Source organism: Panthera onca, chromosome B4 (genome assembly GCF_046562875.1).
Source record: "Panthera onca isolate mPanOnc1 chromosome B4, mPanOnc1 haplotype 2, whole genome shotgun sequence".
NCBI lineage: Eukaryota > Metazoa > Chordata > Mammalia > Carnivora > Felidae > Panthera > Panthera onca.
This window is the reverse complement of record NC_138345.1, coordinates 39049402-39076504: the sequence shown is the minus strand read 5'-3', so window position 1 is coordinate 39076504 and position 27103 is coordinate 39049402. Positions and strand designations below refer to the sequence as shown.

Here is a 27103-nt window from a genome sequence, read left to right as displayed (position 1 = left end):
TAGGAGGCAAAATGAGCATGTGCCACATTTATTTAATAGAATACAGTGATATAAGTGGATCCATACATACCAACATAGATAGAACCCCATGATATAGTAAGTGAAAATACAGAATACAGACTGGTGACATTTATGTACATTTTAAAAAACTCTGAGGCAACACCATTTCCTTACGATTGTGGGTAAAAACATAAAGAATGGATGCACATACACAGTCGCGTTGCGGTGGTGGCCTCTGCAAGGTACAAGGGGGCACTGAGGGAACTGGTTAAAGAATTTCACTTACATCTCAGTGTGTTACTTCTTTAAAAAAAACGGAAGAAGAGGGTAGTTATTACTTCTGGATGGTGAGAATGTGGACATTTACTATTGCTCGTCCTTTTTAATTCCCTTCCCAAGTTTTCCCTTGTGGAGTACTCCCTCTAGTGCTCAACCACATGCTCTCTGCAGGCAAGGGGCAGGGGTGGGCATGCTGAGAACACTGTAACACTGGATCTTGACGAGAGACTTAAGTGCTGTCCAAGGTGAATTTTGACTGTATGTGATTTTCGCCTTAACTGACAAACTTGACTATTAATACTCTTGTAAGTTTAGACTCACAGCATTCATGAGCATGATAACTTAAAAAAAAAAAGTGTAAAACACTTCAATTTAGGTAAGGACTTTTGAGCGGCCAATCTTATGTACAAAATTTAGTTAAATAAACTCCCGCTTCTCCAGTGCCATCTGGTGGAAAAAAGAGGCAACTGTACCTTCCACAAAAACCCACAATTGTGGTTATCAGAGCAAGAGCAACATTCTTTCCAAGGAAGAGTCTTTTCCTTCTGAGGTTACTGTGTACTACACTAGTAACCATGTATGTTCTTCAGAGCCTTCCTCAAACTAAATTGTTCAGCCTGTAAGTTAGATAAGAAAAGGCTGTTCTTCTATCTTCTTTTGCTCAGATTCCTTCTTTAATGTGTCTTAGTCAAATGATGTTTTAAATTCTTCCTCACCAGACCAATCTGCAATCATAATCTCTATTCATCCGTGTTTCATACCCTCCGGGGTAAAAAATTCCAACAGCTGATTTCTAGATTAAAAATTTTAGTGTCATTCTGCTTTATATAAACTGAGGGTGGTTAAGAATTTTTAATTTAAAGACTTAAAATACAGTGTGTTCTCACTATAAATATGCAGTGGGAATTATAAATAGTTCCTTCTTTCAAGCACTGAACGAGATAGTAAAAAACATACAGTATCTTACCAAGAGCCAACAAAACAGGCTAGATTTTTTCAGATATTAAAAAAATCAACATAAAACAAAAACAAAAAACCATAGTAACAAGGTCATTAATACCTCAATTTGCAATACCGAATTGGTTGATCCATAAACAATCCAGAGATGTAACTGAACAGGGTGGTAAAATTACTTTGGAAAATGACGACTGTACTCAGGACAAAATAAGTCAGTCCTAAATGGTTTCTTCCCTTAGTGTTCTCTGTGGCCACGATTCCAGTCAAACTTCATAACCTGCTGTCATAGCTTTTTAACGGTTTCCAAATCAGCACTAGCAGAGGATGGAAATAAAGCCAAAGGCACTCCCTCAGAGGTTCAAAACTGCTAGATTTTGATGTAGACTTAAATTTAGCAAGTTTCAGTCATTCCACTTAGATGATCCTGTAGATACATGCAAACACACTGAACTGTTGGCTTCCCTTCTTGTCCCTTCTCAAAGTTTATGATAAAGAGACTAATCCCTGTATTGGGACTGACTGACATAAATTCGGATTTGTTCAGAGTTGTGGGTAAGGAACACTTAAGGTCAGTCAGAAAATAATTAAACAGGCTTTTCATGTAAGCGCCATGACTCACAACTAAGACACTGGCGACTAATCCTGGAGCACTGCTGTCTGAATTAGATTCAGAGGGACAGTTTTTTCCTAAGGGAAATATCTCTGCCAGAGAAGTTTCCAGACAGTTGCTTGGAGCTCCTCGGGAAAACTGTTCATTTTCACCTGCCTCCTGCAGAATCAGCTGACAAAGAATATCAAAAAAGTCTTTTCCACGCATTTTTACCTACAAGAAAAGAAAATACAAATTAAAATAAAGTGCCACTAATGATAGTCTAAAACATACACATAAAACATAACTGACTGAATTTTCTAATATGTCAATGTAAGTACTACATAAGCAGATGAGATGCTGTTTCTATGCACTCAATCAGTAGTAAATGCCCAGGTATTTCTGGAACTATGGAAGCACATCTAGGGGCAAAGATGAGTAAAATACCATTTCCAATTCTTTCCTTCAGAGAGAGCACTTACAATCTAATTAGGGAAATTTACAAGTAAAAAGAAGCCCATAAAAGAGTGTGCCTAGGAAAGGGCACCTAGAGCCACCACAACAAGGACAAAAGCTCTTCTTGCCTTTACTAAACAGAAAGTCTTTAGGAGAAAATTATGAAAATAAAAAATGGTGGTGGGGGGGCGGGGATCACCAACAATGCAGTTTAAAAGCAGGACACTTCAAAGAAATTCAAACACAGTGATGATGTCACTTAGGGAGCACTGAAGATTTTGAGACCGCAATTACTTTGCCTGCCGCTCTCACTGAACGGCACTGCACTCACCTCCTTCCTGCTAGTACCACTGCGGGAGTTACTGCTTCATATTCAAAGAGTTTTCTTCAAGTATCACCTTAACACACATCCTTTAAATCCATTATTGGCAATGACTGCCAACTTAATAAATAAGAAAGACAGCTTAAAAAGGAAAAATAAACACACCATATAGAATTGGTTTATGAACCAAACAACTTTCAAACCACTCAGCTGAGATTTAGAGACATCTCATTTATAAAACAAACTCAGTATTAGGTACTCTGACCTTGGCAGGTTCATGCACGTGGCAACCTGCCCCAGGGCTACGTACCTGGTCTAATGTCTCTCCTCCAGGTGGTGTGAACACAGGGCATTCTTCCCCAGCTGCTTTGGCCATCGCCCTTAGCTCACTTAGTGCCCTGCCTTCTGCAACCCCGTATTTCTGCAATGGTCCAACAGACAAAAGTGCCTCAAATCAATTTGCAATACAACAAGTAAATACATGTTTATGACAAACTTGGAATAATCATTCTGGCAAGAAGCCTGGCTTCCTTTCACTGACTTCATTCTATCTTTTAAACCAATAATGAGAATATACTCAATAGAGGGCCGTGAACCCTACAAAATACAGCTGACACCTTGAACTAGACACTGTGTCTAGATGCGTTATATGGAACAACACACTCAACTAGACAGTGTGGCTTTATTGGACAAATAGATCTGCACAGATTCCAGGACCAGAGACTAATGTATGCAGCAACCAAGTCAGCCACCTCACATGCCATCTCATCTGGTCCTAATAATAGCACTCTGAGATGGGCATTTTCATCACCATATTTATGAATGGGAGAGCAGAATTTCAGAGAGGTTAAGCAACTAGCCTATATTCCTATATCTAATAATCAGCAAATTTGAAATTCAAACCCCGATCTGTGTGATTTCAAAGGTCATTAACTTTTTAGATTCCTAAAGAATGAGCCATAGCAAAGGACACAGAAGTCACAAACGAAATACAAACGGCCAAGAAACTCCTCAGGAATCCATAATGTGAAAATTAAAATGGTACCTTTCGGAAGCTATTAAATTGGAAGACCAAAGAGACTACCAGTAGCTACTGTTTATGTGAGAAAAACTCTCCCTCATCATTCATGGAAGTACAAACTGGCACAGCTTTTCTGGAAGGAAATTCAGCAGTGTGTGCTATAGGCTTTTCAAAAAGTACACCCTCAACAATTTCGTCTCTAGGAAATCTATTAGGCATGTGTATAAAGAACCAACTACAAAAAGATGTTTATTTTAACATTATTTACATCAGTGGAAAATCGAGTCACAACCTAGGTGTGCACCAGTAGTAGCAGCCAAGCAATATCCATTTACTGGAATAATACAGTCACTAATCAGGTGGTCGTATCCACATGCATGTTTGGGCACTGATAGACACAGGGAGAAAATCCGGTTAAAAACCAACATATAGAAGGGGTATACTTAGAAAAATACATACACAACCAGACAGACAGACAGACAGACTGACAAACATGAAAAAAGCCAAGAGCACACATACCAAAATGTTCACCATATTTGGCATGGTAGAAATTTTAGCTGTATTTTTTCCCAAACTATTCTTACTTTTAGTTCCCCACAATGACAACAGATTGCTTACAGAATAAAATATTTAAAGATAAATCATTATTTATGGTTTATACTGATGATGCCTCAAAATTCTACCACCACCAGACAGAAGTCCAACAATTAATTAAATGTTATTTATAGGAACATATGCACATTTGTCAGGTGCTCTTCCAATTCTTAACTTCAAATTCTTTTTCTTTAAGTGTATTTACTTATTTTGAGAGAGAGAGAGTACAAGCAGGGGAGTGGCAGAGAGAGAGGGAGAGAGAATCCCAAGCAGGCTCTGCGGGGCTCGAACTCATGAACCATGAGATCATGACCTGAGCCAAAATCAACAGTCAGACGCTTAACTGACTAAGCCACCCAGGTACCACTCAAGTTCAATTCTTATATCTTTAATTATAACTGGAACAACCTCTTTTATAAAGGAGAACATTAAAAATCATTAGCTCTATGACCATGGACTGGACCTCTGTGTGCCTTGGTTTCTGCAACTGTAAAAATGAGGTTTTAAATCTTAGGGGTATTGTGAAGATTGTCAAACCTGCAGTTCTGAGACCCTTGCCAGAGTGTGGTGGGCACTGTGCAAATGCTCACTAATACTACTAAGGCTGGGCAGTAAGTACAAGGAAGGAGGGGGCAGATGGAGAAAACAGATCATATCCTACACTATGCTGACAGCCAGGCTGGAGCTTGGATGGGCTCCGAAGGTAAAAGAGAAACAGTGAATTGTTTTATACAGGAACGCAGCAACCAAGTTTTCCAAAGATTACTCTGGCTGCAGTGTGGAGATTAGATCAGAAAGCGAGAGCAAGGCAGAAAGCAGGAGAACCACTGCTCCAGGTGATCCAGGTGACAGGGGACACTGAATACAGTAGGATGGCAGCAGTGGGTTTGCAGAGGGATGAATGATTCAAGAACTATTACACAGTGGCCAAATTGACAAGATGATGGTAGGATGTGCAAGTGGGAAGCAAGGAAGTCAAGAATGCGTAGTTTGAGTGACTGGGTAAAGCAGGAGCTACGTGGAGAAAAGATGCTGTGCTCCACTGAGCTAGATGTAGATGTGGGGCACACACACAGACATCAAAAGTAGGCAGTTTGATATGTGAGCTCAGGCAAGAGATCTAAGCTAAAAATATATATTTGGAAATCAACTGAAATCACAGGAAAGGATGCAGTGATTCAGGGAGAGAGCACACAGAAGAATGGCCCGGACAAGGAGACCGTCTCTCTACTGTGCGATTGCAGGCCTCATCCAGTGTTCCACTGAACTTGTAATGCTTGTATTAACACTGCAGCACTAGTTCTCAGGCACAGAGTGAGCCTTTCCAAGCAGCACCTCTGCGGGAACTCTGGTATGTATTTTGGACAAAAACAGAGAACACAGGCAAATTATGAAAAACAATTCTCAAAGATGCCCTAGCCATCGACACATCTATCCAGGTACAAAAGAAATCACAGGGCTGACGGAGACATTAGCCAGCTCATGGGCCCATAGTGAAGAGCAAAATTACTGCTCTGGGAGGACAAGCTCAGATCTGAAATTGAGATGTGGCTTTAGCTAAGTCACTATCTCAGCAAGTTTCATTTCTGGTATATAAAATGGACATAAGCCAGTCTATTCAAGCTTAAAATTGGGAAGTAGGATGGGGAGGCCAAGAAGAGAACTTTGCACTTTACCTCACACTCTTCTGTACTAGTTCTTATGAGGAGACCTTGCTTTTATAATTTGGGAATTTAATAATTAAATATGATACTATCAGTGAGAGTCTGTAACAGCCACTGACACATAGCAGGTTCTTAACATGTTAGCTGATTCCACATCCCTATCAGGAATGCGTCTGACAAACTGAGCTGGTTTACTGATGACTTATTGTGAAGAACAATATGTAAGTACGTTACTTACTCTTTCTCGAAGCCTTGAATCATACTTTACTGTCATATCTTTGCAAACTTTGCTCTTCTCCAATATCCCATGCACAGTCTGAAAATGGAAAGACAATGGTTTCTTTTCTCACAAAAAGAGTCATTCTAGCCAAAATGTCAAAATACATCATAGTATATAAAAAAAGAACTAGAAATAATTTTCCTTTGTGCAAGTTGCCTCTCTTCACACAGATCTGGGTATTTCCTTGTGACCGATCTTCTAGTTTGCAGGTCAGCAAATCAGAGCCCAAATCTAGACCACGGCTTGTTGTCATAAATGAGGATTTATTAGAACACAGCTATTTATGTATTGTTTGTGGCTGCTTTCACAGTACAACAGCAGAGTTGAACAGTTGTGACAGAGACCATACAGCCCATAAAACTTAAAAAAACTTACTATTTGGCCCTTTACAGAAAAGGTTCTGGTTCATTAATTCTCCATTCAGGTGTTGCTACATTGCTGTGAAACCCATCTATTGAGTCTTAATTTCAGTTATATTTTCAGTTCTAGAATTCACACTTAGCTCTTGTGCATAATTTCCAGTTCTCTGTTGTAATTCCATATGTCATTTTTTAATCTGTGCATTCAATAGTTATTTTAAAGTCCGTGTGTGGTAACCAGCTATCAAATAAATCCTGAGGCTTGTTTCTGTCATCTTTTGTTTGGGCTCATTTTTGTTCATGTTTCCTTCTCTCCTGGTGTGCCTGGTTATTTTTGATTAACAAGAAACACTGTATTTGCAAAACTAGAAATAATTTAAGTCCACAATCTGACTTGTTTTTTAACCCTCTCCCCACAAATTAAACATTATCATCATTATGGTTCTATATTGTCACTATTTGTTTACATTTAACCTTACTTTTACCAATATCTTTGCTCACCCATCTTTTCTGAAACTCAGACTTCCCTTCTGGAATTATTTTCCTTCTTCAATTATCCTTTGAAAGTTCCATTACAGCCTGTTTGTCTGAAATGTGTTCATTTCACCTACACCCTAGAAAATGTTTTCCTGGGTATAAAACTCTAGGTTAGTCTTTATTATCTCTTCAGTGCATTAAAAAAAATTATTACTGATACTGACAAATTTGTTGATAGTCTAATACTGGACATTAGTGGATGACGTTTGTCCTTAATCTTTGGACTTTGCAATTTTGTTATTTAAGTGTAGATATGGGTTTCTTTTTATTTATCTCCACTGGGATTTGTCACACTTTTTAGATCTGATAATGTGTTATCTTTCAAAAGTTCTGTAAAATTATCAACTGTGACTTCTTTGACCCCTTTCTCATTCTAACATCTCCTTCTGAAAGACACCAGACCTCATATCATGTTCTTCATTTCTTTTAAACTCTCAAATGTTTAATCTATTTATCACATTGTGCTACATTTCAGTTATTATTTTACATTTACCTATGAGCTAATGATCATTTCAACTATGTTTAATCTGTAATTTAGTAAATCCACTGATGTTTTCATTTTTGGTTTATCAACTTGTTCTGTGTTTTTAAATCAATTTCATTGAGGTATAATTTACAACAAAAAAACATACCTATTGCTAAGTGTACAGTTCATTGAGTTTCGAAAAATGTATACGACTATCTACATACCACCAAAATCAAGACATGGAAGAATTCTATCACTCTAAAAGATTCCTTTGTGTCCTTTCTAGTCAATCCCTCTCACTCCTGGCCCCTGACAAACATGGACCTGCTCTACATAACTGAAGATTAAATTTATCCTTTCTGGAGTCTCATATAAATGGAACCATACAATATGTACTCTTTGTGCCTGGCTTCTTTTGTTCAGCATGTTTTTGAGACTCCTCCATGTTTTTGAGACTCCTCCACTCCTCCTCACGTTGTTGCTGAGTTGTATTCCACAGCATGAATGTATCACAGCTCATTTATCCATTCACCTACTGATGAACACGGGTGATTCTGCTCTTTGAACAGAAGCTGTTCAAATGAACAAAGCTGTTAATTATGTGTACAAGTCTTTGTGTAAACATATGTTATTTCTCTTGGATAAATTCTTAGGACCGAGATTGCTGGATCATATGATTAGTGTATACTAAAGTTTCACTGTTTTCCAAAGTAGTTGTTCCACTTTACATTCTCACGAGCAATGTAGGAGTCCTAGTTGTTCCACATTCTTGTGCATTTTCAAATGTTCATGTAATAGAATCTCACTATGGTTTTAATTTGCATTTCTGTCAAGATCAATTATGCTACACATCTTTCAATCTGCTTATTGACCTTCCATATTCTCTTCTTTGTGAAGTGCCTGGTCAAATTCAAATCTTTTGCTCATTTTAAAGTGTTATTCTAATTACTAAGCTGGAAAAAATTTATAAATATGGCTATATACGTATTTATCTACATAGATAGATTTGTCAGATACATATATATTATATATAAAATAAGATCTGTATCTTGTTTATGCCTTGCACTAAGAACCTTTATAAAGATTTTTCTCTTGTGTTTTCTTATAGAAGATATATAGATTTAGCTTTTAGATTTGTGCTGAGATCAAGTGTAAGTTAATTTTTGTGTGTTATATGCAGTAAAGGTCAAAGTTCATGTTTTTCTATATGGATAGTCCATTGTTTCAGCAGCTTTTATTGAAAAGAATCCCTGTCAAGTGCTGTATTACCTTGGCACCTCTGTCAAAACCCAATTGACAAAAAAAGATTCTGACTTCCAGGGAAGATGATGGAGTAGGAGTACCCTAAATTCACTTCCTCCCAGGAGTACTACTAGGTAACATTCACATCAGTATAAATAACCCAGAAAATGACCCAAAGACTGGCAGAACAAATGCCACAAGTAAAGGTAGATAAGAGGCCACAATGAAGAGGGTAGGAAGGGCAAAGACACAATGGGGAATTAAACAGACCCATGGGCCAGCCATGCGCAGGAGGGAGGGAGCGGAAGGACTGGAAAACGAAGAGAAACACACAACAGTAAGCCCATGTGGGGAAGACAAATCCCCATTACATTTGGCTTTGAAAACTAGAGGGGTTGAATTTTCTGAGTTCTTAGAATCAGCCGGACTTAAAACTTGGAATTTTAAAAACCAGGGGGTGTGGCTCTGGGAGAGCCTGGAGGACAGAGGACATAGAGAGACAGCACAACCAACAGCCCAAGATACAGCATAGAAGCAGCAGTTTGAAAACTGCCTGGGGTATACAGGAGAGAAAGTTATTTACTAATCTCAGAACATGTCCAGAGGCGCAGCAGTCACAGGGACACTCCCCCAGGAAGAAAGAAGCTGGCATGCAACATTTCCCTCCCCTGCCCCACAGAGTACACACATGGCCAGCTGTGAGAACCAGTGTGGCAGACATTCACTATCTAACTTGCTAACACTGCCACCCACCCCCCAGCACCCCCTCAAATTCAGCAGATTTCACCCCCTCAAATACACTCCTGGCCCGAGCCCATCCAGGGCACTGTCACAAGCCTGGCAGTGTGCAAGTAGCTCCTACAGTGGCCAGCACCACTCCAAAGTGACTCTGGCCCTAGGGAGAGGGAAAATACCACCAGCACCACCCCCCCCACCAGACTGTGGCCCTAGCAGTGGGCTGGAGGCAGACAACTAGTCTGACCGCAGGTCCTGTCCACCAATAAAAGCTTCTCAGGGGACAACACAGGGAAAGTGCCCTGCAGTTTGGTGCTACCACACCTCTGGAAAATGCCTGGTCTGACTCAACTCAGGCCCAAGGCAGCCCCAAACTGGCCCACTAGCAATAAAGGGACCAAACCCTGCCCACAACAGACAAAGAGAACCTCTGCAGATGACTGGACTGGCTCAACCATAACAGCCAGGTGCACATAGCACACATAGTAGACACCCCTGCAGTGTCAGGTTCTAGCAAACAGGGGACGCTGCACTGCAGGGCACTACAAGACCTCTTCTTCACAAGGCCACTACCTTCGAGAGCAGGAGACACAGCTGACTTTCCTAATACACAGAAACAGACACGAGTTACACACAAATGAAGAGTCAGAGAAATATGTCCCAAATGAAAGAACAGGACATAATCACAGCAAGAGATAAAAACAAAATGGAGATAAGTAATATGCCTGGTAGAGAATTTAAAATAATGCTCATAAAGATACTCACTGAACTTGAGAAAAGAGTGGAGGACATCAATGAGACCCTTAACACAGAGATAAAAAAGAACCAATCCAAGATGAAGAACACAAGAAATGAAATTTAAAATACACTAGACGGAATAAATAGGCTCGAGGAAGCAGAAGAACGAATCAGTGACCTGAAGACAGAGTAATGGAAAATAATCAACCTGAGTAGGTGAAAGATAAAAAAAATTATGCAAAATGAGAATAGATTTAGGGAACTCAGGGACACCATCAAGCATAATGGTCTCATTAATGGTCATCAAGTATAATGGAGGTCTGACTCCTTTCAGACCTAAAGACACATGCACACTGAAAGTGAGGCAATAGAGAAATATTTATCATGCAAATGCATGTCAAAAGAAAGCTGGGGTTTCAATACTTATATTGGACAAAACAGACTTTGAAACAAAAACTGTAACAAGAGACAAAGAAGGACACTACATAATAAAGGGGATAATCCAACAAGAAGATACAACTATTATAAATATTTATGCACCCAACATGGGAGTAGCCAAATACATAAAGCAGTTTATAACAAACATGAAGTAATCGATAGTAATACAATAATAGTAGGGTACTTCAACACCCCACTTACATCAATGGACAGATCATCTAAAAAAAAAAATTAACAAGGAAACAGTGGCTTTGAATGACACACTGGACCAGGTGGGTGTACCAATACAGAAACAACATTTCATCCTAAAAGAGCAGAATACACATCCTTTTCAAGTGCACATGGAACATTCTCCAGAACAGATCACACATTACATCACTAAACAAGTCTCAAAAATTCAAAAAGATCAAAGTCCTACCAGGCATCTTTTCTGACCATAACAGTATGAAACTAAAAATCAATCACGAGAAAAAATCTGAGAAGAACACAAATATATGAAAGTTGAATTACATGCTATTAAATAATGAATGAGTCAACAACAACAAAAAAAAAAATCAAAGAGGAAACTAAAAAATACATGGAGACAAATTAAAATGAAAACACAATGGTCCAACATCTTTGGGATGTAGCAAAAGCTGTTCTAAGAGGGAAGTTTATAGCAATACAAACCTACCTCAAGCAAGAAAAATCTCAAACCACTAAACTTACACCTAAAGGAGCTAGAAAAAGAACCACCAGGAGCTTAAAAACAGCAGAAGGAAGAAAGTTATAATAAAGAGGGGAAATAAATAAAATAGAAACTGAAAAAAAAAAGAGAGAATCAAACAGATCAATAAAACCAAGAGCTGATTCTTTAAAAAAATCAACAAAACTGATAAACCTTTAGCCAAACTCATTTTTAAAAAATAATAATAAAATAAAGAGAGGACTTAATAAGACCAACTGACAAAAAACAATTGAGAGGAAAAAAAACCAAAACCCACAACAACAAAAACAACCTGGCCATGTAGGTGTGGGTCAATTTTAGACCCCTCAATTGAGACTCCTTTTTTCCTTTTTTTAGTCTTCTTTCTTCCTTAATTTTGGAATGTTCTGTTTCTATAACTTCATGTTCACTGCTCTTCTACAGTGTCTAACCTGCTGATAATCCCCTCCTGTGTAATTTTCATTTCAGAATACTGTTATCTTTGATCTCTAGAAGATGAATTTGATTCTTTTTTATTTCTTCTATTTCTTTCCTCATTATGTTCCTCGAGCACAGATGAGCTTCACTGTTTTTTTTTATGTTTATTAATTTATTTTGAGAGAGACACAGAGAGCGTGAACCAGAGACGGCCAGAGAGAGAATTCTAAGCAGGCTCCACACTCAGCACGGAACCCAATCAGGGTTCAATCCCATGACTATGAGATCATGACCTGAGCCAAAGTCAAGAGTCAGATGTTTAACTGACTGAGCCTCCCAGGCACCCCATTAATTAATTAATTCATTGTTTAAGAAAGCTCAATGCCCAACATGGGGCTTGAACTCACAACCTGGAAATCAAGAGTTGCATGCTCTACTGACTGAGCCAGCCAGGCATCCCAGCTTCACTATTAAGGTGTGATCTTTCTGAAGTGTCCACTGTATGCTTGATGTACTTAACAAAGTCTATCCACTTTGGGTGGAAGGAACACAAATGATTCCCAACCTGTGTGAACACTTGAAATTGTCTGGCTTCTGGTTCCCCAGGGACTGTTCTCTCCTGCCCTCATGAGGTTTCACCTACGCATGTGCAGACTGTAATCTACCAAGGATTTAAGGGGCTTCCTATACATACTTCTAGAGTTCTTTCTCTGTGTTGCTCCCTCTTCCAGCACTCTGCCCCACGATCTTTATTTAACCTCCCCAAATTCCAAGCTTTGTCTCCTCAACTCCCTGAGACCACTGGCTCTATCTGGCCTTTCCTGCCAGCATTGGGAAATTACTTCAGGTGGAACACCAGGACAATCCAAGGGTTGATGTTACTTGTCTCACTTCATTTGGGGACCACAGGCCCACACTATCTGAAGTCCAATGTCTATAAACAGTTGTTTCACAAATTTTGCCCTGTTTCTCTAGTTGCTTTTGCAGGAAGACTATATCCTAACTCTGTTATTCCCTCATGGTTGACACAAAGTCCCCTTCCATTGAGTTTTTAGACATTTATTTGGTTCCTTTTTAATTCCCTGGGGTCATTTTTATAGTACTCTGATCCCTAAAGATATTTCAAACGTGTCATTTATTTCTCTACAGTAACATAGTTCTTTTTTAACCATGTCTGGATTCTACTATTTGATGTCTTTGTGAGTTAAATTCTCCTACCTGGTGTTCCTGCTGGCTCTCTCATAAACCTTCTTTGTCTTTTTAAAGATATTTCGTTAGGTATTTTTCCCACGCTACTCTAATTTAAAAATTACCAAGGGGCACCTGGGTGCTCAGTCGGTTAAGCATCCAACTTCAGCTGAGGTCATGATCTCACAGTTCGTGAGCTCGAGCCCCGTATCAGGCTCTATGCTGACAGCTCAGGGCCTGGAGCCTGCTTTAGATTCTGTGTCTCCCCCTCTCTCTTCCCCTCCCCCACTCAGGCTCTGTCTCTCTCTCTCTCTCAAAAGTAAATAAAAACATTAAAAAAAATAAAAATAAAATTACTAAATCAAAATAAAGTACAAAAGTAAAATGAAAAGAAACAAGTTCTGTTGGTGGGGGAAGGAGAGGATTGGGGGTGTTATCTGCATGTGATTTAATTTCCTACGATTCTGGTAGCAGTTTTCAAGGTTATGACTGTTGATACTCTTGACTCATCAGTCTAAACCTTGACTGTAGAACTTACCTGCCTTGTCCTTGTGAGGTCACTGGAGAAAACATGAGTAAATTTCACATTATTAAGAAATATGCCAGCAGCAGCTGCTTGTTTAAATCCAGTTTCTGAAAGAGGCTCATCTACTCCTTGTCCTGTAATAGTAAGAGAAGGAACAATAACATTCAAATATATATACATAAGGGATGCAAATAAAATCACATGTAAGAGAATATAATTTATCTACACTTTATTTAAAATATTTCTTTGGAGGGGCAAGTGCATGGCTCAGTCAGTCAGGCCTCAGACACTTGATTTTGGTTCCGGTCATGATCTCATGGTTCGTGACACTGAGCCCTGCGTTGAGATTCTCTCTCTCCCTTTCTCTCTGCCCCTCCCCTGCTTGCACTTGCTCTCTCCCTCTCAAAATAAATAAATAAACATTAAAAAAATATATTTCCTTGGTTATTTTTCTACATAATTTTTTTTTTTTAACGTTTATTTATTTTTGAGACAGAGAGAGACAGAGCATGAACAGGGGAGGGGCAGAGAGAGAGGGAGACACGGAATCTGAAACAGGCTCCAGGCTCTGAGCTGTCAGCACAGAGCCCGACGCGGGGCTCGAACTCACGGACCATGAGATCGTGACCTGAGCCGAAGTCGGACGCTCAACCGACCAAGCCACCCAGGCGCCCCTCTACATAACTTTTCAGAGAACTGGAAACAAGTAAATTTAAGCTATAATCCTATAAAGACTCAGGTATTCAAATGTTTCCCAAAAGAATGTCTGCCTAATGGGAATAAGATGATGAGAATTCAGTTGTCTCCAGCTCTCCCCTCTCTTGTGTGTGTCTGCCCACCCCTTCGTTACCTGTATCTTATTAATGCTGGCTCTAATCTTATGTTCTCCATGCAGGTGCTTCATTTGAATGGTAGGATCATAACCTAAAAAGTTTCCTTTCTTAATCTCCATTGCCCAAATGTCCAATATTGTATTATTCCCTCTCTTCCTTCTTCCCTTCCCCCTTCCTTCCTTCTCCTTTAAAAAAAAGGTTGCAACCTCCATTTCCAGGAGAAAGGCTGATTAAACACTCTGAAGGGTCCTCCCATAACAAAAGAACCAAATAGGTGCGCTGTGTGTGTGTGTGTGTGTGTGTGCACGCGCGTGCGCGCGCGCCCTGCTCTCAGGGTATAAGGAAACTCTCCAAGAGGAGATGCAAAGCAACCAAAATACTCTGAGTTGAAAGTTAATATAAACATTAGAAAACAGAGATGACTTGGTAATCAGCACAAGCAAGGGAGTGTTTGGGGGAGGGAGACTGCTACATGGAACAGCGAGGTAGGAGAACTGAAACTCCACATTCCTGGATGCCAGAGATCCTATAAGGAAGCTAGTATAGTTTCAGGTCCGTAGTAAAATCAAATGCAAATTCTCTTCAGAGCAAATCTGACTTAACAAAGGCTAAGAAGTTTTCTACTAATTTATACTTAATAATAATTCAGCCAATGGAGGCGCCTGGGTTAAGCATCTGACGTTGGCTCAAGTCATGATCTCCAGGTCCATGAGTTCAAGTCTCTCATGGGGCTCTGTGCTGACAGTTCTGAGCCTGAATCCTGCTTCGGATTCTGTGTCCCCCCTCTCTCTCTGCCCCTCCCCCACTCGTGATCTGTCTCTCTCAAAAATAAATAAATAAATGTTTAAAAAAATTTTAATAATTCAGCCAATGACTCAACATACAAAAAAACAATCCTCCATGAACAAAAGTCACCAGAAACAACAAATAACAGATTCAGAATAATTAATACTTTAGACATTGAAATCAGCATATAAAGACTATAAACTGTGACTAAAACATAAAGACAGAGTAACAAAAATAAGCAAGTAACAAGAAGCCATCCAAAACAAACAGACCGCTTTCTAAAAGAATCAGACAGATCTTCCAATAACGAAAAATAGAATTGCTGAGGAGGAAAACAATCCTTCAGTGGATGAAAGGAGATTCAGTAACAGAAAGGCTTAATGAACTCAAAGACAGGGCTCAGGTTTTTACCCCAGATTCAGCACAGATAAAGGAGATAAAACACATCTCAGATATATTAGAGACACGAAGGAGAGAATGATATTCCTTAACATATTTCTGACTGGAACTCCAGAAAGAAGAAAATGAAGGAGAAAAAATATGAAGAGATAATGGCTGAGAATTTTCCAGAAATGAGAGAAGATATAAATCTACAGATGAAGAAAACACCAAGCAGGATAAATTAAAAGGGGGGAAAAAAAAAATCCCCTCTAGGTATAAGAAACTGCAGAATACCAAAATCAAATAAAAGATTTTAAAAGCAGTTACAGAGAGAGACAGATTGCCTACCATGGAACATGATTTGGCTGAGAGAAGACTTCTTAACAGGAGCAATGGAAGCCAAAAAAAAAAAAAACCAGCACACTAATATCTCCCAAGTGCTAGGAGTTCTGTCAGTCTAAATTGTCTAGGCTAAAAAAGGTTGAATAGAATTAAAATAAAATTGTCTGGAATGGAAACAATTAAAACTCTCTTTACCACCAACCAATCTGCACCATGGGACCTTTTAAAGAAGATACTTCAGGAATGCAGGTCTGAGATGCAAAAGAAACTATGAGGAGAGAAACTGGTAAATATATATGTAAATCTAAACAAACATTATCTAAATAACAAATTAAATAATACCTATGTCATGTGGTTAAAAAAGGATAGGACTAAGATACTAAGCGATAATCATACAAGTTCTTTGTATTTGGGAGGGAAAAGAGGTATAGATATTATACTTCATTACGTATGAATGGTAAAAATTTAAAGGTAACCATTGAAAGAATAGGTGGGGGTTGAGAGAGGGGAAGGAGGAAGAGGAAGAGGAAAATCAACTATGTAGTTAGTATCTATGAAGTAACACTTAAGGCAGCACAGAAAGGTTAAAAGGAAAGCAATGGAAAATATATACCAGGCAAATTCCAACCCCCAAACAGCTGGAGAAGCTATATTACACTCAGAAATGCAGGACTTTATGACAAAACGATTGTGAGGATTACTATAAATAATCAATGATCTAATTCACTGGAAGACAGAATGATTTTTAAACCTGTATGTACCTAATAAAATAGTCTGTAACTATACAGGAGCAGAACACATAAAGCACAAATTGATAGAATTTCTGGTATTAAAGGATAAATTGGCCATCACAGTGGGATATTCCACATCTCAACCATAAATTCATATTTAGGTCATGCAGGCAAATCTGTAAATTGACAAAATTAGCAAAGCACACAAGATTTAAACAATAAAACAGAGGTTGCTTATTTGACACCTAACTCCAAACCCAACAATTAGAAAATACAGATTTTTGTCAAGCATAGAATGGTAGATTTATAAACACTGACCATGTTAACTGATTTCAAAGAGATATCAATAAACCATCTTGTCAGAAAGAATACAAAATATAATTGGAAGTCAACCAAAAAAGATGAACCAAAAAAAAAAGCTTAGCCATTTGGAAATTTAAAAGATAGTTCTAAATAATTCATGGGTCACCGAAGACAATTTAAGACACCTGGTGCCGATACTTACAAAATTACTACATTATCAAAACTGTAGGTATGCAACAAAAATGGTACTTGGAAATACATGTCTTGAATGCTGTAACTTAAAGAACTAAGCATTTAACTGACAAAGTTAGGAAAAGAACACAAATGTGGAAACAGGTGTGACCACAAACACTTTTATTCCGGCTCCACTGTCAGCGTGGAATGAAATGAGACAAGTACTAAAGAACCAGGTGTTAAATCCAAAGGCTAATTTGGGTGGGGCACGTGTCACCAGAAAACAAAGGGTCATTTAATTATCAGACTAATTTTCAGAAGCGGGAGTCAGGCACACTGGGTATGAAAATCAGTTTCTGCAAACTCCAGATGTCCCTAACCAAAAAAATAAAATGAAATGCTTTTGTAATCACCGCACAGAAATAGTACGTCTGACTGAGAGTTCACCCAAGATATACACGCTAGACTTGCTGGATCACAGGGAGATTAAGATCTGAACCCAAATTAGCAGAACAAGGGAGGAAGAATCTGTTCAGAATAAAGCAACAATCCTGTATGAGAACAGGAATTCGCTTTTTAAACCTCTTCTTTGTTACTACTAAAAATAATATAACCACCTTAGCAGAAAAATACCATTAACTAACTAGCCAGCAAACTTCATGTTTCCAAATATGAAATCATTTTAAATCACAGCAGTTACATTTTAAGACCACTAGACCCAACATAACTCTTTAATCAGCTGACTGGGCCACTTTGAAGCTACCCATAAGCAACTTGGAATCCTGTTCTTTACATCCAGTTCCCTTAAGAAACTTATTCCTCCTAGTTACCATCTGCTCTGATCGTATTTCTGTAACCATGATGCTTTAATTCTTTAATACTGCTCACAATACAGAGCTGTCCCCAGGCACCCCTCCCCCACCAACTCTGATTTGCTTACATATCACATTAACACTAGAGGAGACAGCTAAAATAAAGTATACTAACCTTGAATTATTTTCTCCTTGTTAAATCTTGTTTCTCCACTAAAATAGAGAGAGGGGGAAAAAACCTTTATTACCAAATAGGTTATTTTTGAAACCAGAAAAAAAAAAAAAATCATCAATGAAAGGTAATGATATTCACAAAGGGAGCATATGAACCTTGTAGCATACTTCACAATCTAACCTATAAACATAAAATTTGTTCTAAATTGATATTTACAAGCATCTACTCTAATGTACTTAGTTGATTTGGGCTCAGAATTTCATACTGACCCAAATTAAAATGTATATATCATGAATCAATCATAATTGTAAGTAGAATATTCTATCAATATGTATATATAATTTTCATTAAATAATCTTGTTAAAATAAATGTTAACTAAAACTCCTTTCACAAGCAGCAGGAGGAAACCATGAGAGTTGGTTTATTGCTGGATTGAAGGAGCAAGTGCGAGGGAACCCGAATGTGGTGGGAAAGAAGTGGACAACCTTTCAGATGCCCTGGCTTCTTCTGGTTCCTACATCTCCACCTGTTCCTTTTTGTAATGCTGACAACTATCTCGGAGAGGACACTAAAAACTGAGGTTGGGGTACTATGCTTTTAAGAATTAAAAAACCAAACCAATTTCATAGCAACTGTTAAGAGTGAAGGACTGGAAACTTTGTCATAAAATAACCATCAACTGAGACTGGAGGGAACACAAAGTGGAAGGGGACGGGGATGTGCTATCTGGACGAGACCGGACAACAGTAAAAGCAATCAAATACCTGAAAAGCTATCAAGAACTGAGTTCAAAATTCTTTGAGCTCTTTTTATGTGCTAAGTACAGTGCTAGGCACTGGAAAACAGAGATGGGAAGGACTGGTGGCTGCCCCGGGGGAAAAAGGAGTTGCCTTGTTCTGTGTAGACACTGAACACAGAACTGGAAGGGTGGGTAAAAATAGTAAATAGGTTTCTTTGGATCAAGTTGTTTCCTCATTTGGTACCAAATGTCTACAGCTCATATTGATATATTTCTATGTCAAGGGGAGATGAAAATCCTTCGAAGTAAATTTCATTGCCATATAGCAGCCTGAAGAACAAAAACTGCTTTGGCTATATACTTAGGAACTTGGTTAAGTTTGAGTGCCTCTGTTCTTTGTCTGTAAAATGGGGATGATAACAGCCCCCATTTCACAGGGCTCTTGGGGTAACTGAATGAATATAGATAAAGTGTTTAAACACTGTTCAGCTTTTAGTAAGCACTCAATAGTTCTGTTTATAGGTCATTTTTGGACAGAGCTATACAGAAATCAAAGATTCAACTTAATGCATTTAAAATATTGTAAAAATCGTGAAATAAACAATGTAAACAAATAATATACCATAAAGTCAACACCCTGGTGACCCCACCCAAGTTAACAGATCACCACTGCCAGCCTCCTAGAGTGGGTCTCTTTCCAACCACAATGTCCTCCCACCCCCAGTGGATCCACTACCTGGCATTTATTTAGATGCTCATTTGCTTTGCCTTTCTTTCTTCATAGCTTTCCCATGCAAGTACAGCGATTAGCTTGCCTGTTGTTGAACTTTATAATGAGTTGCTTCTTGCTGTATGCAGTCCTGTGTTGCTACCATTCCTCAACATTGTTTGGGAGATACACCACTGTTGTGACCGGTGGCATACTCTTACACTCTCATTACTGTGTAATACTCAAGAATTTCCCAGTGTTATTTATATTGTTGATATATTTACATTGTTTCCAGTTTGGAGCTAAGCTGCTGTGAATAAACATGTTTGTATAGAGCACATCAGATTCTCTAGGGCAGTGGGTGGCAAAGTGGGGCCTCTGAACCAGCATCACTGACACTGCCTGGGGCCTTTTGGAAATGCAAATTCTCAGGCCCCACTTCAGACTCCCGAATCAGAAGCTCAGAGGTTGTGGCCCAGTTCATCTGTTTTAATAAACCCACCAAGTGATTCTGATGTACATTCATGTTTGAGAACTACTCAAAGACCAGCACACGATCTTGGTAGAGTTGTACTGGAATACAATCATACCCATTTGTTTACATGTTGTTTATGACTACTTTCACACTATAATAATGGAACTGAGCGGTCCAGACAGAGTGCATGGCTTGTAAAGCCTAAGCTACTTCCTACCCCTTAATTAAGTTTGCAAAGCCATACCTAGTGATCTAGGCCTAGCCCTAGAATTGCTAAGCCACAGAGTATGCAAACATTTAGATTTATCAGACAATAGCGAAGTGGTCACAGCAATTTACAACCCCCAGCAGTGTTCCACATCCTCTCCAACATTCAGTAATGTCAGAGTTTCCCATTTGTGCCAATTTGGCACAGAACAGTTCATCTCAGTTTTATCTGACTATATTTCCCTGATTACTGTGAAGGCTCAGGCTCATCATCCCTGCTTTGTTTTAAACAAAGCACTAGTTTAAAAAAAAAAAAAAAAGCCTTTACATGGATTGATTTACACAGTCTAGAAAGGAACTCCATCAAATCTTAAGAGTCAGAATCACAAACCCGAGCCTCTGCCTGGAACCTTGTCCCTCATTTACAAAAATAGTTGTCTGCCAACCTCTGCCTAGAACAGCGTTTCTCAAACTTGAGAGTGTATCTGAATCCCCTGGAGAGCTTAATGAAAACAGAGACCACTGGACCTGACCAATATGTTCTCACTCTTCCAGACCCAATACAGACAAACAGCCTGCTCCCTGAGGAAGCATTCCCTCCCAGGCACCATTCCCCACCAACCTATCCCATTTAAACACACCCAGGCTACACTCCCATTTCCCACCCACCCCCACTCCCCCCCCAGTACTGTCAGTTACCACCCATATGCTAATTAACGTTTTTAGATGTGTGTCTAACCAGGTTCCAGCTCCTTAAAGGCACAGCCAGAGGTTGCCTTGCCCTAACATACTCATTGCCTAGAGAAAACCCAGGGAAATAACAGAACCTCAGTGTACGTACTCTGCCAATGGAAGGTCATCTGGAAATATTAATCAAAATAATAAATCTGTTTGCCCTTTAATACAGCAACCATAATACTGGGAATACTTGCATTCAACCTTATTTAAAACAGTATCTGCCACAATATTTTTTCTAGTAGCAAAAGCTGGTAAATAACCTAAATATCCACTAACAGAGAACTGGTTACATTAACAAATAAATGGTGGCATATATACATAGTGGAATACTAGGTAATTGTGTCCCCTAAAAAAGAGAATGATTTATGGAAAGGTTTGGAAAAATTACCAAAATATATTAAAGAGCAAAAGCAAAGTGCAGAATAATCTAAAAAGAATGCTATCTTTTTAGAAAGGTGGAAAATAAGAATAAACATTTGGACCTGCGTGCACATGTGCACACAAACACCAGAAAGATATATAAGAATTGTTCTGATTTCTAAACATGTGGATGTAACTTTAAAAAAATGTATGACAAATATATGAAGATTTTCATAACTATTTACCACTGATCTGCCATTGTCATCATTGTGGTTGATATTAATAAAATGTCTTTTACTCCAAAATTCATTCGAAATCATACACAGTGGATGTGAAAGAGGGTATTAATCTCTACCATTCAGACAGATAAAGTATCCACGGTGATGATAGAGAAACTGCCGTTTAAAAAAAATTCTTTTTGTTTATTTTTGAAAGAGAGAGAGAGAGAGAGAGAGAGAGAGAGAGAGAGAGAGAGACAGGGACAGCACACAAGCAGGGGAGGTGCAGAGAAACGGGGAGAGAGAGAGAGGGAGACACAGAATCCGAAGCAGGCAGAGCAGGAATCTAGAAAGAGAATTTTTTCCCAAAAACTTTCATAAATATTTAGTTTTACAGCTATCAGCTTTATCAAGAGGTTTGTATAAATCCTTTAGGCAACTGTTTAAAGTTTGTTTTGGGAGTGGGAAAGAAAATTAGGTGGCTAAAATAGTTTTACTATTAATCTACTTCCCTTAACCAAAGTGTGGCTTGTGATAGTGGCAGAGAAGGTGGAAGGAGCTGAAAGGTCAGAGGAATATATTTTGAAAGAGTCAGGAATAACACTACTCATTTTCAAAATCTCCAGTGTGATCCATTTCCAAAACAGAACACCCGACTCTGCAAGAATCTAAATGCTTATGCCAAGAAGTTAAGTCTTATGACCAGCCATTTATAGGTCCCACAAATATGCATCATTCATTTTGTAGGTTATTACACTATTCTTCACTTTAAAAGATTTTATTTTGTTAGTTCTCGTTTATATTCTATGGCATTTCTTTAGAAGTCATTTAGAAAGCTTAATTTCCCGATCATATTCTTTTAAAGAATTCAAATTCAACAGATGAGTACTGTTTGCCACAAGACCAAGGCAAATCATGGGAAATTAGTACAGATTTGGGGCATGTTTTCAAAATAGATATGCTTCAGTGTACATGGAAATGCAAAGCCTCACCTGATATTTAATCAAGAATACAGCTTTATCTTAATTCCTCTCTACCAATTAATTCACTCGAAAATATAGAAGATTTCGAGGGCTAGTAACATGGAAACCGTCACTAGATGGTCGGAGTGGGGGTGGGGGACATAACACACCCAACTCATGATATATTTTTATTTATATGTCAGTCCTAGTGGTAAATGCTCTCCCAATTGATCAATCCTATTCTCAGAAAACAAGTATCACAGTAACATAACTAACATGTATCTTTATAAAAATTCACAGGTGCCCTAACACTTACTTTGCTTGCTTTATTTATGACCAGAACAATTATTGGCATTCAACAAAAAAGTAACTGCCAATAGAGGTAGCATAAGAAAAGCAAATCAGTTTTGCTATCATTAAATTTACTAATTTATCATCTTTAGGTCATTAAAAGCGAATTAAATGAGGTTTGTAAAATTTTTTGTTTTAAGAGCTAGTTAAAAGTGGAAGTGAAATGGGATGGTTTTCCAGGCAACTAATTGCAAACAGACACAAATAATATTTCAAGGAACTGGGGCCTTCAATGGGTTATGTAGGTGATGGAATTCCCAATCTACATATATTGGGGTTTTCAACAATGCTGGACTAGAAGATCAGAAGTTATAGTTTAATAATACTAAAAGACTTGAAATTTGCAATCTTGGATATTCTATTCCAAAATGATACTTGTGAGCACAAGTATGTCGAAGATAAACGCACAGGTAGTTACAGCATAAGATTCATAAAGGATTTGGTTGAACTTACAGAACTTGCATTTTAAAAGCTTTCTGGAATTATCTGAAGAGGCACTGTTCACTAAAATTATTCATCTCTTTAAAAATACCGATCATACTATCAGTTTCAAAGCACTGGACTATCTTAGTTATACAGAATCAGATAATAGAAAAGTCAAGTGCTATTCCCAATATTATGCTAAATGACCCAACCCTGTGGATTCATTATATTTAACTATGGTGATTATTAATCAAGTTTGCAATCGTTTCGTTTCCTGAAAGCGTCATTAATTCTTAGCTTGGAGAATTTGGAAGAGGAAAGAGGGATGATTCAGGCAGGAAAGGCAGCTCACCATAACCCTATCAATTATTTCAACACTTTAACTCCACTTTCCCATGAATAAAACAGAACAAAGCAAACTAGTCTTAACACTCTTCACAATTATATTAGCAGAAATAAAAAGTAGCCCCTAAAATGGCTGGTGATATTCAAGCAATCTACAAACACTAGGTTTTAACTCAATAAAAAAGGAGGCAGAGAGGACAGTGATTAAGAGGATGGGATGGGCTGTAGAGTCAAGCTCCTTTGCTTCAATTCCACCACCCCACCAGCCATGTGACTTCAAGCAAGTTACAGGACTTCTGCACCTGTTTCCTCACCTGCAAACTGAGAAGCAGTCCTCACCTCACTGCACTGTCAGAACTTAATTACAACAGTGCCTGGCACATAATAATGTATAAAGACTTACTTTTAAATTGATTCCTCAAAGGATTTCTATAAGGAATCAGTTTTTTAAACCAAGCCCTTTTTTAAGAAGCACGGAGGAGACAAAATCCAAATTCATGTAACTACTGTCCATAAGAATCTAAATAGAAATCACCTTACTATCAAGGGATGGTTCAATCCAGATTTCCTGCGACTTGTGAACTTCAATTATATGTCAGACACAGTACTGGCTGAGTTCAGGCATCCATAAGGTGCTCAAACACTGGGAAAAGAAGGGCTCTACTTCCTGCTCTGCTACCAATGAGCTATACATGACCTTAAGTAGGTCATCAAATGATCATAAAGCAGTCTATAAAATGGAAGGGTGGGGAAGAGACAGAGAGGAACTCAATTTCTAGTTTAGTCATCAAAATCCTGTGAGTCTTACAGGGATAATTCTGATGATTCCTAAGATTATCCTCCCATAAAGGAAGAACAGGACAAAAAAAAAAAAAAAAAAAAAAAAAAAAAAAGATACCAATTAAAGTCAGCTCGACAAGGTTAAGTCCTATTACTGTTCCTTGTGAACTCTGGAAGTCAAAAACCGTATCTTATTTACCTGTATAATCCAGTCCACGGGCACCTAGCACATATTCAAAATGCGGGTCTGATAAAATTATACATACATCCTGAGGACTGACTACATTTTTATTACAGATGCTCTTACAGAATTAGAAGTTATTTAGTTCTTGAGACACATTTCTTCCCCTCCGTTGCACTACGCACTCTGCCTCACACTAGTGAGGCAGGTATTTTCACTACCCCCATTTTATGTATTAGCAAACTGACGTCGTAAAGATTACGTTAACGGAAGCCGCGGTTACAAGGTTCCTCCTAACCAGAGCCCGGATTCTAACCCAGGTCTATCCTGCTTGAAAAATCTGTGGTCTTAACCACCCTGCACTGCACTTCCATTAACAGTCGGCAAATAAGCGTTACGAAGGAAAAAGATAAGAGACATGAAGACGTAGCAGCTTTCAGCTCCACCGTGGAATGTTATGATAAAAATATTTGTTCGGAGTGATGCAGGTTGCAGAAACGAGGGTGGAGGCCCTCCGCCGCCGCCAGCAGTGTGATCTCGGGAGGGAAGAACTAAATCTCAGGTCCACGCCTGCGGCTGCCCTGGCAAGCGAGGGGCGGGGGTGCAGCACAGATGGAGAGAGCGGCGGAAGGCAGCCAGCACACAAATACGGGCCTGGGACGAGCTATCCCGCAAACTCTTTAGGATCCGTTGGGGGGGGGGGGGGGGCGGGGAGGGGGAGCAACCAGCCGCGCACGAAGTCCGGAGCCAAGGCTGGCTTTTTTCAGCTTTAACTCCGCCAAGTGGCTGCGAACCTCGGCCGTTTACTCCTCCGGACCTCAGCGTGCTCATCTGTAACGCCGGACTCCAGGTATTTACGACCCGCCTTCCCGGCTCAGGGGCGCCGGGGGAAGAGAGGTCCAACCCTCCGAAGGGCGAGCAAGCAGGGAAGAGGAGGGGTGACAGGTCAACGGTCTCTTCACCCACTCCTCAACAACTCCCTGACGAGAAGGCGACAAGGGCACCCTGCGACGGCAATACTCACTGCCGCACAACGGTCAGCGCGAAGCGGGTCATCTTCCGGGCGCCCAGAGGGAGGGGAAGTGATGGCCCCAGCGCAGCTCGCGTGCCCAGCACCCTCCGGCGCGAGGCTTCTCCGCACTGCGGGACACCTCGCCCACACCACTTCCGCCAAACCGGCCGGCCGGCCGGCTCCGCCACCATAGGCCGAGGCGGCCGTCTACGTCATTCCAGGAGCGCCAATCAGGGCGGCGAGAGGCCGACAGGGCGGTGGAGAATGGTAAGCAACGAGGCCCCGCCCAGGGCCGTGGCGCTTGCGCCCCTACGCGCAGGCCTGTGATTGGCGCGCGGCAGGTGCTTGCGGGGCCAGCCCTGGAGTCCGCAGTGGCGGCGGTTCTTGCCCGGGCAAGTTTGGATCCTGGAGACTCCGGATAGATGGGTGAGCTGGGGCACGGATGTGGAGTTGATTTCATTTGAAGCAGGAATGCAGCTAGTAGTCTTACTTCCGGAGTGTACAGCGCCAGACACATTGGGTCGTATGAGGTTTTACTGTTAACCCGTAATACTGGGGATGTAGGGTCAGCAAGTTCTGTGGATTTAGATCCACCTAGTTCCTCTCCCCGCCTCGACAGGCACAGTCCTGCAGCAAACTGAAATCAGATTTTTTTTTTTTTTTTGAGCGCTCTTCCAGACTGGGCCTCATTCTTGGCCTGCTGAGCCCGGTTTTACCAAAGACTTCTGCGAAGCCAGTTTATCAAGAATCCCCTTACCTTTAGTATCTAATCAAGCTCCTCTTCCTCCACCCTTGGTATTTAATGGAGCTCCTCTTCCCCCTCAACCTTGATATCTAACCAACTTCCTGTTAATAAGTTTCCATTCCCTCCCTCGCCCTGACCCCTGGCAATAAACCCTATTGGTGCCTGTTGTACTTGGAGTTGAATTCAGTCTCTCTGACACATTGCAATAGTCTTGACCCCAGTTGCAATGGTCTTAAGGTTCCCCTGTCATTTTTGAAGAGCATCTGGTGAATAATGTTTCTTTTACAGCTTTCAGGGTCTTGAGAGAGCTACTTAATCTCTCTCTCAGTTATATGATAAGTAAAATGGGATAACAGGTAAAGCTTACTCGTGTTAGCTTTACAATGACAAAGTTTAATGATGTTAACTTTTACATTGTTTTCCATGCATTTTTACTTAACTTCTCATATATGATAATGCATTTCTCCCCAATTATATATGAAAAGTTGGGTTTAAAGAACTTAAGTGATGCATGGGATTTATAGGCACACATTTCAAATGTTTTACATGTGTGATCACATTTGTCTCTCAGAACAACTCTGAGGTAAACAGGGTATCTTCACTTAAGATACAAGGAATCTGGCCTAGAGAGAAACTAAGCAATTATTCTAGGCTTACAGTTGGTCAGTGGTGACACAGGACTGATTCGGAGATTTTCAAACCTGCCTACACATTGGAATCATCTAGCACCTTTTGAGTGCCGCACCCCAGAAAATTAAATCTGAACTTCTGCAGGAAGGATCCAGGCATCGGTATTTTTTTTTTTA

General features: G+C 39.6%; 1 protein-coding gene and 1 long non-coding RNA gene across 2 annotated transcripts in view; one reads left to right on the top strand and one right to left on the bottom strand.

Moving 5' to 3' along the window:
- TIGAR (TP53 induced glycolysis regulatory phosphatase) lies at window positions 1-25925 on the bottom strand. Its single transcript, XM_060658669.3, has 6 exons — window positions 25565-25925; window positions 18052-18089; window positions 13527-13648; window positions 6121-6198; window positions 2914-3024; window positions 1-2059 (listed from the first exon to the last, which is right to left on the bottom strand). The coding sequence occupies exons 1-6, from the start codon at window positions 25741-25743 to the stop codon at window positions 1628-1630; spliced, it is 960 nt and encodes a 319-aa protein (XP_060514652.3). The 5' UTR covers window positions 25744-25925; the 3' UTR covers window positions 1-1627.
- The window catches only part of LOC132694868 (uncharacterized), a 33642-nt gene continuing 32237 nt past the window's right edge, over window positions 25699-27103 (top strand). Inside the window, exon 1 of the long non-coding RNA XR_013556892.2 lies at window positions 25699-25819. This is a non-coding gene — a long non-coding RNA (uncharacterized LOC132694868). The remainder of the gene's footprint in view (window positions 25820-27103) is intronic.

What these genes read in the sequence shown, in the direction of transcription:
- TIGAR (XM_060658669.3), bottom strand. Translation starts at nt 25,743, where the DNA reads ATGGTGGCGGAGCCGGCCGGCCGGCCGGTTTGGCGGAAGTGGTGTGGG. An exon ending in GCGCTGACCGTTGTGCGGCA is followed by an intron (nt 18,090 to 25,564) that starts GTGAGTATTGCC and finishes TCTCTATTTTAG; the next exon opens with TGGAGAAACAAGATTTAACA. An exon ending in ATTCAAGGCTTCGAGAAAGA is followed by an intron (nt 3,025 to 6,120) that starts GTAAGTAACGTA and finishes GGACCATTGCAG; the next exon opens with AAATACGGGGTTGCAGAAGG.